The 15,119-nt window shown below is 41.5% G+C and overlaps 2 protein-coding genes across 2 annotated transcripts; both read left to right on the forward strand.

Moving 5' to 3' along the window:
* Positions 1-4,258: 4,258 nt before the first annotated feature.
* On the forward strand, positions 4,259-5,218 carry LOC113243090 (olfactory receptor 49-like). Its single transcript, XM_026481513.3, has one exon. The coding sequence runs from the start codon at positions 4,268-4,270 to the stop codon at positions 5,216-5,218; it is 951 nt and encodes a 316-aa protein (XP_026337298.3). The 5' UTR covers positions 4,259-4,267.
* An 8,619-nt stretch (positions 5,219-13,837) lies between these two features.
* Positions 13,838-14,800, forward strand: LOC130543083 (olfactory receptor 6C74-like). The gene has a single exon (XM_057308852.1). The coding sequence runs from the start codon at positions 13,838-13,840 to the stop codon at positions 14,798-14,800; it is 963 nt and encodes a 320-aa protein (XP_057164835.1).
* The last annotated feature ends 319 nt before the right edge of the window (positions 14,801-15,119 follow it).

The following is a 15,119-nucleotide window of genomic DNA, read 5'->3' on the forward strand; positions in this document are numbered from 1 at the left end:
CCAGGTCCCCATTGGTATTATTCCCTTATTTTTATGGAAATTCCATGAGGGACAATGGTTCTTACAGTATTACTAGTATAGCAATAGCTCCAACCTCATCCTGGGCTTTGACCTAATGAGCGCTTCTTTCCATCCTGATGCCCACATCCTGTTCATTAGCATTCCCTACTCCCTCTTCCACAATATCATAAATGACAGTATTTACCTTTCCTCGGGGCTTAACTAAGCCTTCTTCCTCAGGGATATAATAGCAGAAGTTGGAACCTTTCTAGGAACAGGCCATATTAACCACTCACTCTTATTATCCATACTCTTATTATCTAAATCATGAATGTATGTGTAGCCTAATTTGTCAAGAGTGGCTGAGGGAGAGTGGCAAATATAATCATATCTGCAGAGGAGAAACCTTAAGCTGATGTTTGCTTTATCATTCCATGTTTGATAATCACAAATACAACTTAAAGAACTATCCCTTTCCTTACTCTAACTGGGTAACTAAAAACTCAAAGCACAGAAAGTGGTGGAAATTTCCAAGATAAATGAGATCTCAAGGTGATTAAAAAAACATAAAGAAGTAGTGGGTATTGGAGAACCATGAGGGCACTATCCAGAAGGAGAAACTCTAGGCCAAGGACAATTCGAAACATTTCTTGGTGCCAGCTCAACACCCTTTATGCTAGATGCAATGTAGAGTTAGTCCAGCCAGTTTCTTTGAGTGTCCACTTCTTAAGCTTTTCCATCAAACCTCACAGAGCCCCTCTCCTCCCACCTTCCCACCATCATATAGGCATTGGGACTCACTCAGGTGTGACAGGTATTTCTGCACCATTAAGATGGCACTGAATAAAAGTAAAACCCCATGCAAATGAGCCTTTATCTGGGTATTAAAATCTATAGATAGTCTCACTTTGCTCTAGCCTCTATAACTCATCTCCCATTATTGTTTATTTTCCCTCACTTCCAGGTTTGGCCTGGATTGAAAGCAGAGTGTGTAAATGGATGGATGTTATAAAAGTGATTTTGTCTGGGGTGCCTGGGTGGCTCAGTTGTTTAAGCAACCAACTCCTGATTTCGGCTCAGGTTATCATCTCAGAGTCACAGAATCAAGCTTCCTGTCAGACTCACTACCCCCTGCCTCAAGCACACATGCTCTCTCTTTCTCTCCCTCCCTCTCTCTCTCTCTCTCAAACAAGGGGGATTTTGTCTATTTCTGAGAAGGTGGGACCCACAAGGAAACTCATGAAACTTTCTATATTTGCCTTGACCTTCTAAGAGCAATATTAATCTGGGCAGATTCAGGCAGGACAAATTTCCAAACAGCTCCCGTATGTACCAAAGTTGCCTACAAACACCTTGAGAGGTTAATACTCTTCTCTGGCTTGTAATGGGAAGCCAGAAGTCACAGAAAAATGGGTCTCCCCTGCCACAGAACCTAGCTGAGATACCCAGTAAAAGAAGCAGGTTTCCAGGCCAGTGATTGCTATGGATACAGCTTCTCCACCCTCAGGCTCACATCTCCTCCTCTTCTGCATCTAGAAAGAATCTGGGTTCCATTTCCAATAGTCTTTTTTAAAAGAGAGACTGCCAGGTTAGAGATGTTACAGAAACCACCCAGCATTCTCCCTTCTCTGTGTGCTTTCCTTTTTCAAGAAGATTGGTGACCACAATGAAATTTTTTTCATATGAAAATATTCAGTGAAAAGAATCATAACGTTGGTGAAAGCATAAAGAAAAACAGACCAAGAAAGGCAGACTTCCCCAGATTCTTCCCAAAAGCCTCATGAAATCTAGAATATAATCCAGCTTTTTCTCACCATAAAATCTCTTCTTTTAACAACTGTGTTCTGGCCTCAGTGCATACATCACATGTAGAAAATTGTAGTCTGGACTTTCACCTCAAATCAGTAGCAATATTCAACTTGGAATTTTAGAAACCCTTGGGAAATTGTCATATAATTTCCTTCAGAAATCTTGGCAGAGAACAGTGTGGACATCTGGGAGACAACATCACCACAGACAAAGGAAGATAAATATAAGGGTTGCACCAGTAACTCTTGTCCTCAACAGTGACGATTAGCTGCCCCAGCACAGCAGCCGTGCCCCAGGACACCAGCCGTGCCTTTCTGCCCCTGTCTCTTCAGCATCTAATACGTTTTGGGAGCCTGCACCCTCCGCTCCCTGGCAGGGTCCATCCTGCTTCACAACCGTACATTCTGGTGGGGAAAATATCACAGAGCCTCAAACTTGCACGACAGCAGCTGCTCAATGTTGATGCAGTAACACAAGGACACTTCTCAACATGAAAAGGTGAGGATGTGACGGAGGAACATGGTACCATAGAAGGAGACTTAGAGCAGGTGTACCCATGACATGAAGCCCTAAACACAAGGACCCTTGTCTCAGCAACACCCAGGGCTAAACCTATAAGAAGGTACCTGTTCCCACTAAGGGTATAGGAGGTGACAGCAATGTTGCATGTTAGGTGGGCTTTTACTCACTGGGGGAGGCAGAGCCAGAGCTTTCATCAGAACCATAAGTAGTCTGAAGTCCAGCTCTCACCCAGAACTGGAGGCAGTGAAATATGGTTGTTTTCACCTGTCTGATCCTTTCTAGGGCTTTCAGTGGTCAAGGCTGCCATGTAGCCTTATTGTGCTATGAAACATTCTGGGCTATAGAAAAAGGACTTTGTCAGCCAGACATTGGCAGCATCGGATATATATTCACCCCGCTCCGGGACAACAGGCTGTGACAAATGAATTTCCTTCTCTCCTTTCCACTCAGCCCAGAGCAAGCTCTTGATTTCTTAGAAGACAATAGCTGCAGGGGAAGGAAGCCCCATGAGGTGACTCATGTGTATGCCAGGTCTTACAGACTGTGGTGGCTTGGTGGCCTTACTGGGGTCCACTGGCACAGAAGCAGAGGCTCCTTCAGGCTATGCCACTGAGGGGTGAGCAGTTTGTTCATGAGCAGCCCTTCACAGGACCTGGCCCACAGTGGGTTAGTGAGAGTGACACATCCCACACTGCTGACCTTTATGCTGAGATACTAGAGCCAAACAGCATGGTGAGAAAAGTCACTGATCGAGAGTTCTGAAGAAAGCAAAACATTCACTGAGCTTCGATGTAGGAGTGAGAACATGAGTGCCAGGTGCCCAGCATATACACCTAACTGGGCTAATTCCTATGACCTAATGTCATTCCACCTCCACCACAGGACAGCACGAACCCTGGGTGGGGATGGGGATAAATCCTGGATTTACAAATTATGTCGTGTTGTAGAGAAGCCCCCAGTGTCTCTGGTCTCCCTTCTCTTGTATACAATGCTTGTGCTAAAGTAGATGCTCCCTAAGCCTCATGTCATTCCACAGGTCTCTAACTCGCCAGTGCTACTAACTAAGGGTAGAAACATTTAAGATAAATAAGGTAATCTTTCACTTCAAGTTTAAAGATCATCAACAATACATTTGTTTCCCTTTTAAAATATTTTGACACTGCATTTGGAAACAGCAGGGGCTCGGGATCTGGAAGATCTAGGTAAAGTGCCAGCTATGTGAACTAAACTCTCTGAACTCTCAAAGCCTCAGTTTCTGCTACTCTATAAGAAGGGGTACACGGTTATTGTGAAGAGGAATAGAAATTCTGAATTTCAGTGACCAGCATAGTACCAAGCATAAGTCCTCAACCCATGGTGGTGATAACAATTTGGACCATAGAATGTTTTGCATTATTAAAAGGGATATCTAAAGGGAATATTACTAACATTATTGTTATGTTTACAAAAAAAATTGATATTATTAAAAATAAAATGTTGTATAACTAGAAAAATGTCAATACCCCTGCCTACTGATGATGCTCTATTAAGCATTCTATTAATGATGATAACATTACAATCAGACTTTGAGGAACACCTAGGAAACACTGGCATCATATGCCAGGTGAATGACATGCTTCACCTTACTTGATTCTCACAAGAACATGAACAGGTAGATCCTATCATCTTCATTCTACAGAGGGTGAAAGTGAAGTTCACAAAGGTTAACTTGCTTTCCAAGATGACCCATCTCTCATAAGTTAGAGCTCAGTATTGAACTAGTATTGAACACAGGTCCTTCTGATTCAAGAACCAATTGGCTAATCCACTTTACTACTATCTGCCTCTCCACCTTCCTGGAGAGTCAAGTAACCTAATCATGCTCAACTAAAACCTTTGTCCTCCCCGATGTCTTCATTGTAGGTTAAGTACAGCAGTGACACTGCTGTGGAAAGAGATGCCGATGGAAATGGGGAATGTAACAACTGTCCAAGAATTCATCTTGGAGGGGTTTCCTGCCATCCAGCACCTGGGAAAGGTCTTCTTTCTTGTACACCTGCTGGCATACCTGGCATCCATTGTAAGCAATGCCATCATAGTCACCATCACCTGTGCTGACTCCCGGCTCCACACACCTATGTACTTTTTCCTCAGCATTTTCTCCTTCTTGGAGAGTGGTATCATAAGTGCTGTTATTCCTAAATTGCTGGTCATCTTTCTCTTAGGCAGGAAAATTATTTCCCTTCCTGCCTGTTTCATACAAGCATTTGTCACTGTATTTCTGGGATCAGCAGTTTTCTTCCTCATAGCAGTGATGTCTCTGGATCGGTATGTGGCCATTTGCAAGCCTCTGCATTACCCAACCATCATGAATCTGAAGACTTGCTTCCTCCTGGTCACTGCCTGCTTTGCTTTAGCCTTCCCTCTCATCACTGGTCTGGTGATAAAGGTTTCCCAGTTATCCTTCTGCGGCCCCCATGTCATCCCCCACTTCTTCTGTGACGTTGGCCCCCTGATTCATCTCTCCTGTTCTGACTCCAGGTCTGTTGATATGTTAGCCTTTGTCCTCACTTCCTTTATCCTCTTGACATCACTTCTCATAACCCTCACTGCGTACAGCAACATAGTAGTCACAATCCTGCGACTCCCATCAGCCAGGGAGAAACAGAAAGCTTTCTCCACCTGCTCCTCTCACCTCATAGTCCTCTCTCTGATGTACGGCAGCTGTGTGTTTATATACGTGAAACCAAAGCAAACAAACAGGCTGGACTCCAACAGGGAGGCTGCCCTTGTGAACACGGTGGTGACCCCGCTGCTCAACCCTGTCATCTATACACTACGGAACAAGCTGGTCCACCAGGCTCTGAGGGAGACAATGTGCAGGATGAAAATATTAAGAATAAAATGACACGGCCCTGGAGTGGAAGGCTTCAGAGAATCATTAGTCTTCATCCTGGCCAATGTATCAGTCCACAGAGTCGTAGTGCAGGGTCTTTGGCTGATCTCACTTGACCTCTGCACATCCCTAGCAAAATGGAAAACTGTTTTTCAAGGCCACATTTTACCTTGATGTGCATAGCTATCTTCTCCCTAAATATTCTACATATTGATGATAATGATTAGTTGCAAAATCCTTTACTAAATTTTTTTTTTAAAGATTTTATTTATTTATTTGACGGAGATAGAGACAGCCAGCGAGAGAGGGAACACAAGCAGGGGGAGTGGGAGAGGAAGAAGCGGGCTCATAGCGGAGGAGCCTGATGGTGGGGCTCGATCCCGTAACGCCGGGATCACGCCCTGAGCCGAAGGCAGACGCCTAACCGCTGTGCCACCCAGGCGCCCCCCCTTTACTAAATTTTTATTCTTCCCTTTTTATAAACCATGTGCTTAAAATTTCCAAAATTTAGTAAATTTATACACTTATTAGTTCACTTCACTCTCCCCATAAGCCTAGCTCAACAGAATTAATAATGATTTACCAAAAGGTATTTAGATAATTAAAATGATAAAAGGTTGTATATTACATTGTGTTTAGGAACGAAATGATGGAAATAGTATGTTTGAGTCCACATTCCCTCCTAGCCTCACCCAAGGAAATAATGGTCAAGTACTCTTCATCTGGCACTATATATTGTTTGCTTCATGTGCGCTCTTAAATGCTGTTCTTGGCCCTTAGCATAGGCATATATGTATGCATCAATCCCATGCTGCAGGAAACCTGAATTGTTCTCAGGCTTAGACAATTCTCTAAGGAGAGGGAATGACCACAGCACGCCAAGACCGACCAGCCCTTAATTCCTAAATTGTTTATTCTAGCATCAGCCCCTCAGATGCGTAATGCATACTTATGATTGGTTCCTATCCTAAAGCTGTTACTGCAGAATGCCTGTGTATATCATCAGTGGAAGGGAGCACTTATTTATATTTCTATAATGTCCTCCAAAAATTCAAGTTGGGGAAACCTAAATTATTTGTTTATCTACATCATTTTACTAATGAAAATCAACAAATTAAACATTTTTCCTATTTAATTGTGTTGTCAATCATAGGTTATCTTCTGATTGATAACCTACTTATTTTTTCCGTATTTTATTTATTTATGTGAGAGAGAGAGTGTGTAGTGTAAGGGGCAGAAGGACAAGCTGACACCCTACTGAGTGCACAGTCTAGGACCCTGAGATCATGATCTGAGCCAGGCACCTAGGCACCCCAGATTGATAACCTACTTTAAAATCAAAATTTCTAGGATCTCAGTCCTTAAACTTTGTGTAATTTTTGCACCTATTTACCAGCTAGGATGTTTCTATTTTTTTCTCAGAAGAAACATCTCAGAAGAAACATCTCTAAAAGGATTAAGACGATTTTTATCTTATTTTTAGCATAAACACTGATGTTAGATAATCTCAAATATATTTTATGAAACATTCTACACCATGATTAGATCCTCTTTGGCCTTGGGTCCTATTACAAAGGTCAGATTTCATCTCAATGATAACGAAGAAGTATCAAATATTCCTACTCCCCTTCCCTCCAGCCCCTGGCAACCACCATGCTACTCTCCGCTTCTATGTATTTGATTAGATTCTGCATATGAATGAGATCATGCAGTGTTTGTCTTACCATGTTTGGCTTATTTTACTTAGAATAATGTCCTCTAGGTATATACATGTTGGTGCAAGTGGCAGTTTCTTCTTTGTAAAGTCTGAATGATGTTCCATAACGTGTATATGTCACATTTTCTTTATTTATTCTTCTTTACATGGAATTTTAGGTTATGTCCACATCTTAGCTACTGTGAAAATGCTGCAGTGAACATAGGAGCACAGCTCTCTCTTTGGGATCCATATTTCAATTCCTTTGGATATATACCCACAGGTGGGATCGTTGTATTAATGGTAATTTTATTTTGAAATGTTTCAGGAAACACTGTATTGTTTACCAGATTGGCTGCATGCACCACTTTACATTTTCATTGGTAGTGTAAAAGGGTTCCTTTTTCTCCACATTTCTTATCTTTTGTGGGTTTCTTTGGTAATAGGCATGCAAAGAAGTGTGAGGTGATATCTCACTGCGGTTTTACTTGTATTTCTCTTAATGATGTTTACATTTCCATGGAGATGATGAGTGTCTTTTCATGTACCTGTTGGCCATTTGTATGACATCCTTCAAAAAATGTCTACTCAGTTTCTCTGCCCATTTTTGATAGTTTGGGATTTTTGGTGTTTTTATATATTTTGGAGACTTCATAGAATGGTGATTCTTGAAAGACACAAGAAATTTTCCTTTTGGATAATGAAAATGTCAAATGGGTCAACAGCATTTGTGAAGCATGCAGCTAAAACATCATGCTTTGATCTGCTTACAGTGATGGTGAGATAGAAAAGAAATAGAGTAATATGAGCTGAAAGCATAGGCAGAATTTAAAGATAAGTGATGCCAAATACCATGTGCAAGAGGAACCATTTTCAGTAGTTGAATGGAAATAGATAGACTTTCAGGAACGAAAATAGGAAGATATGTGGGTACTATTATTAGCCTATTCTGAGGGCAATAGGAGACTCATTAGTCTTAAAAAGCTGGTAAGGCATGGTCAGCTTTGTATTAGGAAGATCTCTGTGGCTTTGATGGGTAATGTGAGGGGCTTTCAGAGAAAATGGAGTCTATAATTTTGTCACCAGCACACAGTGTTCAGCCTGCAATTCTTTGATACCATTTTCTTCGCAGCCCATACAACAACCACTTCAGGGGAATAATAAGGGCTCTGCCCTCCTTCTATGTTCCAGTCATCACATCATGCTTTTCATTACAGGGATTCAATCTGGAACCCTGCTGGCAAGGGATTGTCTAAAACACAGTTCTCATAGTCAGCTGCTGTGCTCTACAGGTTAGGTTAGAGCAGGGTGGAGACAACTGCTGCTAACTCTTCCCCTCCCCCCAAAAAAGAAAATGAAAAACTAAATCCAGCACAGCGTGCTCCAAGATAATACTGCATCCTTAAAACACCATTACATTTTGATAAAAAACAGGCAATCCAACAACAAAAAACGTTTGTAAAAATTAGAAATAAAATAGCTGAAAGAAATCATCAGGATTGTTAGCAGATAAGTAAATGGAGAAGTTTCAGAAAGAAAAGTTACAGACAGAAAAGGAGGTAGAAAACCTGTGGGGAATGTATTTTGGTCCCGAATGTCAAAATTCGTTTTATTAGGGATTTTGGAAAAGAGAACAGAGAAAAAAAAGGGGAATAAATTATTAAATACACAGAGAAGACAGTCTCCAAATTGCCTGTACGAACCGCTCAATAAATTAAAAAGGCTGGTATCTAGGCATGACTTATTTTTTTTAATTTTTTAAATTTTTTATAATAATTTTTATTATGTTATGTATTAGGCATGACGTTATACAATTTATAAACACCAAAAGAAATCTTAAAATCTTTCCAGATTAAAAAAATAAATAAAAATACCTTTCTACAAAAGACCACTAAATTCCATATATCAGCTTCTGTACAGCTTTTGATTTGGAAGAAAGTAGGATGTGGTTTTTAAGCTTTGGGTGAATGATTTTCAGTGTAGAGTCTTATAACCATTCAGCTACTGGCAAAATGTTAAAACAAATGTAAACATTTAGGGGCCTAGGAATCAAAGAATTTGCTTTTCATGCACCATTTCCTACTTAAATTCTTGACAATTTGTTTCCATGAATGAAGCAAACAATCTCCCCCCTCAAAAGAAGTAAAAACTGTGCTTTTGTTTCATCATCTATGAAATAAAATAAGGTTTGAAAATTCATACAAATATTGCAATTTAAACAATGTCGTGGATGGATTTAGCAGTGTGATCTACATATTTGCAGTTATGAGGACATTGATGATGATGGTGATGATGGGCCCAGAAACAGCTGGACCTACAGCAGGAAAAGAATTCCAAGAATCTTAGGGAGAAAACCAAGATCAGATTTTTTTTAAAAAGCAAATAAAGAATAAAACCAAAGCCACAATAAACGGGGAGGGGTAATTAGAAATTTCAGGAGGTTAAATCCCAGGTGAAATCAAAGAGTTTAAATTTTCTATAGTTGCAATTTCAAATACCTCTTTGACATTACATAGGAAGGTTTTTAATTGGTAAATCAATACAGAAAGTCACACACAGGATACAAAATCAACTTACAGAAATCTGGCATTTCTATATACCAATAATGAAGCGCAGAAAGAGAAACCAAGGTATCAATCTGATTTACATTGCACCAAAAAACAAAAAGATACTTTGGAATAAACCTAACCAAAGAAGTGAAAGACATGTACTCTGGAAACTATAAAACACTGACAAAAGAAATTGAACAGGACACAAACTAATGGAAAAACATGCCATGCTCATGGATCAGAAGAACACATATTGTTTAAATGTCTATACTACCCAAGGTGTTCTACAGATTTCATGCAATTACTATCAAAATCAACAGCATTTTTCACAGAGCTGGAACAAACAATCCCTAAATTTGTGTGGAATAGCAAAAGACACTGAATAGCCAAAGAAATCTTGAAAAAGAAAAGCAAATCTGGAGGCATCACAATTCTGGGCTTCAAGTTATATCACAAAGCTGTAGTGGTCAAAAGGGACTAATACTGGCACAGAAACAGACACATCGATGAGTGGAACAGAATAGAAAACACAGAAATGAAACATAACTATGTGGTTAATTAATCTTCGAAAAGCCAGGAAAAAATATCCAAAGGGAAAAAGACAGTCTCATCAACAAATGATGTTGGGAAAACTGGACAACTATATGCAAAAGAATCAAACTGGACTATGTTTTTACACCATACATAAAAATAAACTGAAAATGGATTAAAGACCTAAGTGTGAGACAGGAAACCATAGAAATCCTAAGGAGCACAGGCAGTAACATCTTTGACTTTGGCTATAGCAACTTCTTTCTAGATTGTCTCCTGAAGCAAGGGAAACAAAAATAAACTATTGGGACTGCATCAAAATAACATAAAGAAGGAGGGGTGGCATTGGAGAGCCATAAGAGCACTATCCAGAAAAGAGAAACTATACATCAAAGACAACTGGAAATACTTCTTGATGCCAGCTCACCACCCCTTACATTAGCTGCAATGTATACTTCAACCCTATTCTTTAACCCCTTTGTAAGCCTTCCCATCACACTACATGCCAGGCCCTCTCCTCCCAATTTCCCACCATCTTGGCATTGGGACTTGCTCAGGTGTGACAGGTATTTCTACACCATGAAGCTGGCCCTGAATAAAATGAAAACTCCATGCATATAAGCCTTTATCAGAGCATTAAAATGTATAGTCTTACATTGCTCTAACTTCTGTAACTTTCCCCCCTTCTTTATTTTCCCTTACTTCCAACTGAGAAAATAACCATGGGGTCCAAGTTTTGCCTGGATTGAAAATAGAGTGTAGATGGACAGATGTTATAAAAATGATTTTGTAGATCTGTGGGATGGCGGGACACACATGAATACTCATGAAAGTTTCTATAATATTTGCCATGACCTTTGTAAGATCAATAATGATAAAGACATATTCAGGCAGAACAAATTTCCAAACAGCTACCATATGCCCCAGGGTTGCCTGAAAATACACTTTGGGAGTTCAGTCCCCTTCTTTGGCTTTCTATGGGAATCCAGAGGCCACGGAAATATGGGTTGCTCCCGCCCAGCAGCCCAGCTGAGATACCAGTAAAAGAAGCAACTTTCCAAGCCAGTTATTGCTGTGGATACAGCTTCTCCACCCTCAGACTCACATCTCTTCCTCTTCTGCATCTAGAAAGAATCTGGGGGTCCACATCCCAGGGAGTTTTTAAAAGAGATGCATGCCTTGTTAGAGATATTACAGAAACCACCTAGCATTCCCCTTCCTTCCCTGAAGAGGAAAAAAAGGTGTGCTTTCCTTTTTCAAGGAGATTGGGATGAAACCACGCATTGGAAAGAATCATAATGTTGGTAGAAGCAGGAAAATGATTGACCAAAAAAGGTGGACTTCCCCCAGTATCTTCCCAGGGCCTCCTGAAAGAGTATAATCCTGCTCTTTCTCACCATAAAATCTGTTCTCTTAACAACTATGCTCTGGCCTCAGTGCATATGTCATATATAGAAAATTATAGTCTGGACTTTGACCTCAAATCAGTAGCAACATTCAATTTGGGATTTCAGAAACCCTTGGGAAATTATCATATAATTCCCTTGAAAAATCTTGGCAGAGAACAGTGCGGACAGCTAGGAGTCCACGTCATCACAGACAAGGGAAAATAAATATAAGGGTTGCACCAGTAAATCCTGTTCTCAACAGTGACCAATTAACTTCCCCCAGGACACAAGCCACGCATTTACTTTCTGCCCCATCTCTTCAGCATCTAATAAAGTTTGGGGGTCTGCACTCTCTCCTCAGTGGCTGCATGCATCCTGTTTGGTGACCAAACAGTCTTCTAGGAAAAATATCGGAGCCTCAGACTTGTGTGTCAGCAGCTCCTCACTGTGATGCAGTAAAACAAGGATGCTTCTCCACATGGAAAGGTGAGGATGTGATGGAGGAGCAAGTGCAGTGCAAGGCGTCTTGGAGCAGGTGGGCCCATGACGTGGAGCACTGCAGCACCCAGGGCTTGTCTCAGCAGCACCCAGGGCTAACTTAGAAGGTGCTGCCAGCTCCTGTCAACTGGTAGAGAAGGTGACGGCAATGTTGCATGGTAGGTGTGTTTTACCCATTGGGGGAGGCAGGGCCAGACCTTTATCAGAACACTAAGTAGTCTAGGAGTCCAGCACTAGCCCAGAATCGGGGGCGGTGAAATGTGCTTGTTTTAATCTGTCTTCTCCTTTCTGGGGTTTCAATGGGCAAGGCTGCCATGTAGCCTACCTTGTTCTATGAAACATCCTGGGCTACAGAAACAGAGCCTCCTCAGCCAGAACACTGGCAACATGGGATGCATATTCACCCCACTGTAGGGAAGGGGATGAAAGGCTATGACGTGCATTTCGCTCTCAACTCCTTTCCCCTCAGCCCACAGCGAGCTCTTGATTTCTTGGAAGATAATAGATGCAAGAAGAGGAAGTCCTGACCCCCATGAGGTGACTCCTGTGTGTGCCTGGCCTCAGGGACCCTGGTGACTTGGTGGACTTATTGGAGTCAACAGGAACAGAGCAGAGGCTCCGTCAGGCTGTGTCACTCAGGGGTGAGCAGTTTGATTTCATGAGCAGCCCTTCAGAGGACCTGGCCCAGGGTGGGTTAGTGAGAGTGACATATTCCACACTGCTGACCTTTAGCCTAATATTGAGATGCTAGACCCAAACACCATTGTCAGAGAAGTCACTGATTGAGAGGATTGAAGAGAGAAGAATGTTCCCTGAGCTTTGATGTAAGAGTGAGTGCCTGAGTGCCAGGGTGTGCCCAGAATATCCTCCTAGGTGCCTAGGTGCTGAGAATATCCTCCTAGGCGGGTTAATCCTCTGACCTACTGCCACACCCACTTTCATCACAGGCCACCGTGAACCCTGCATGGGGGTGGTAAATCCTGGTTTTACAACTTACCTCATGCTGTTGAGCAGCCCTCAATGTCTCTGGACCCAAGTCCCATCAATAAAATGCTTGCACCAAAGGAGATGCTCTCTAATCCCCATGTCATTCCACAGATCTGCAACTCATTGGCGATACTAAGGGTAGAAACAGTTAAGATAAATAAGACTAAACTTTCACTTAAGGTTGAGAGAGCATCAACAATAGATTTGTTCCTGTTTTAAAATATTTTGTCACTGCATTTGGAAATAGCAGTTATTTCAAATTTGGGCATTCTGACTTAAGTCCCAGTTATGTGACCTAAGCTCTCTGGAACATTCTAAAGCGGTTTCTACTTCTGTAGAAGGGGTTCATGGTCACTGTGAAGAGGAATAGAAATACTGAATCTCAGTGACCAGCATAAAACCAAGCATAGTCCTCAACACATGATGGTGATCACAATTTGCACCATAGAATGTGTGGCATTATTAAAAGGAATATCCAAAGGGAGTATTATTAACATTATTGTTACATTTACATAAAAATTGATATTATTAAAAACAATAAAATGTTGTATAAGCACAAATGTCAATAACTCTGCCTACTGATGATGCTCTATTAAGCATTCTATTAATGATGATAACACTACAATCAGACTTTGAGGAACACCTAGGAAACACTGGCATCATATGCCAGGTGAGTGACATGCTTCACCTTACTTGATTCTCACAAGAACATGAACAGGTAGATCCTATCATCTTCATTCTACAGAGGGTGAAAGTGAAGTTCACAAAGGTTAACTTGCTTTCCAAGATGACCCATTTCTCATGGGTTATAACTCAGTATTGAACTAGTATTGAATTCTGGATCTTCTGATTCAAGAACCAGCTGGCTAATTCACTTTACTATCAGCCTAGCCACCTCCCTGGATAGTCAAATAACTTAATCATGCTCCTCTAAAACCTTTGTCCTCCCTGATGTCTTCATTGTAGGTTAAGTACAGCAGAGATGCTGCTGAGGAAAGAGATGCCGATGGAAATGGGGAATGTAACAACTGTCCAAGAATTCATCTTGGAGGGGTTTCCTACCATCCAGCACCTGGGAAAGATCCTTTTCCTGGTGCATGTGCTGGCATATCTGGCATCTACCATAGGCAATGCCGTCATAGTCACCATCACCTGTGCTGACTCCCGGCTCCACACACCTATGTACTTTTTCCTCAGCACTTTCTCCTTCGTGGAGTGCTGTTTCATAAATGCTGTTATTCCTAAGTTGCTGATCATCTTTCTTTTAGGCAGGCAAACCATTTCCTTTCTTGCCTGTTTGATACAAGCATTTGTCTTTTTATTTCTGGGAGTAGCAGGTTTCTTCCTTATAGCAGTGATGTCTCTGGATCGGTATGTGGCCATTTGCAAGCCTCTGCATTACACGACCATCATGAACCCGAAGACTTGCTTCCTCCTGGTCACTGCCTGCTTTGCTTTAGCCTTCCCTCTCATCACTGGTCTGGTGATAAAGGTTTCCCAGTTATCCTTCTGTGGTCCCCATGTCATCCCCCACTTCTTCTGTGACCTTAGCCCCCTGATTCATCTCTCCTGTTCTGACTCCAGGTCTGTTGAAATGTTAGCCTTTGTCCTCATTTCCTTTATCCTCTTGACATCACTTCTCATAACCATCATTGCATACAGCAACATAGTAGTCACAATCCTGCGACTCCCATCAGCCAGGGAGAAACAGAAAGCCTTCTCCACCTGCTCGTCTCACCTCATTGTCCTCTCTCTGATGTATGGCAGCTGTGTGTTTATATACGTGAAACCAAAGCAGACGAACAGGCTGGACTCCAACAGGGAGGCTGCCCTTGTGAACACGGTGGTGACCCCGCTGCTCAACCCTGTCATCTACACTCTGCGGAACAAGCTGGTCCACCGGGCTCTGAGGGAGACAATGTGCAGGATGAAAATATCAAGATAAGAATAAATGACATGGCCCTAGAGTGGAAGGCTTCAGAGAACCATTTGTCTTCATCCTGGCCAATGCAGCAGTCCATAGAGTCGTGGTGCAGGGTCTTTGGCTGATCTCACTTGATCTCTGCACATCCCTAGCAAAATGGAAATCTGTTTTTCAAGGCCACATTTTATGATGTGCATAGCTATCTTCTGCTTAGATATTCCACATATTGATGATAATGATTAATTGCAAAATCCTTTAACTGAATTGTTATTCTTCCCTCTGATATAAACCATGTGCTTGAAATTTCCAAAATTTAATAACTTATACACTTATTATTTCA

The sequence above is a fragment of the Ursus arctos genome, unplaced genomic scaffold, assembly GCF_023065955.2.
Source record: "Ursus arctos isolate Adak ecotype North America unplaced genomic scaffold, UrsArc2.0 scaffold_7, whole genome shotgun sequence".
Taxonomy (NCBI): domain Eukaryota; kingdom Metazoa; phylum Chordata; class Mammalia; order Carnivora; family Ursidae; genus Ursus; species Ursus arctos.

Coding starts and splice junctions, on each gene's coding strand:
- LOC130543083 (XM_057308852.1), top strand. CDS start 13,838: ATGCTGCTGAGGAAAGAGATGCCGATGGAAATGGGGAATGTAACAACT.
- LOC113243090 (XM_026481513.3), top strand. CDS start 4,268: ATGCCGATGGAAATGGGGAATGTAACAACTGTCCAAGAATTCATCTTG.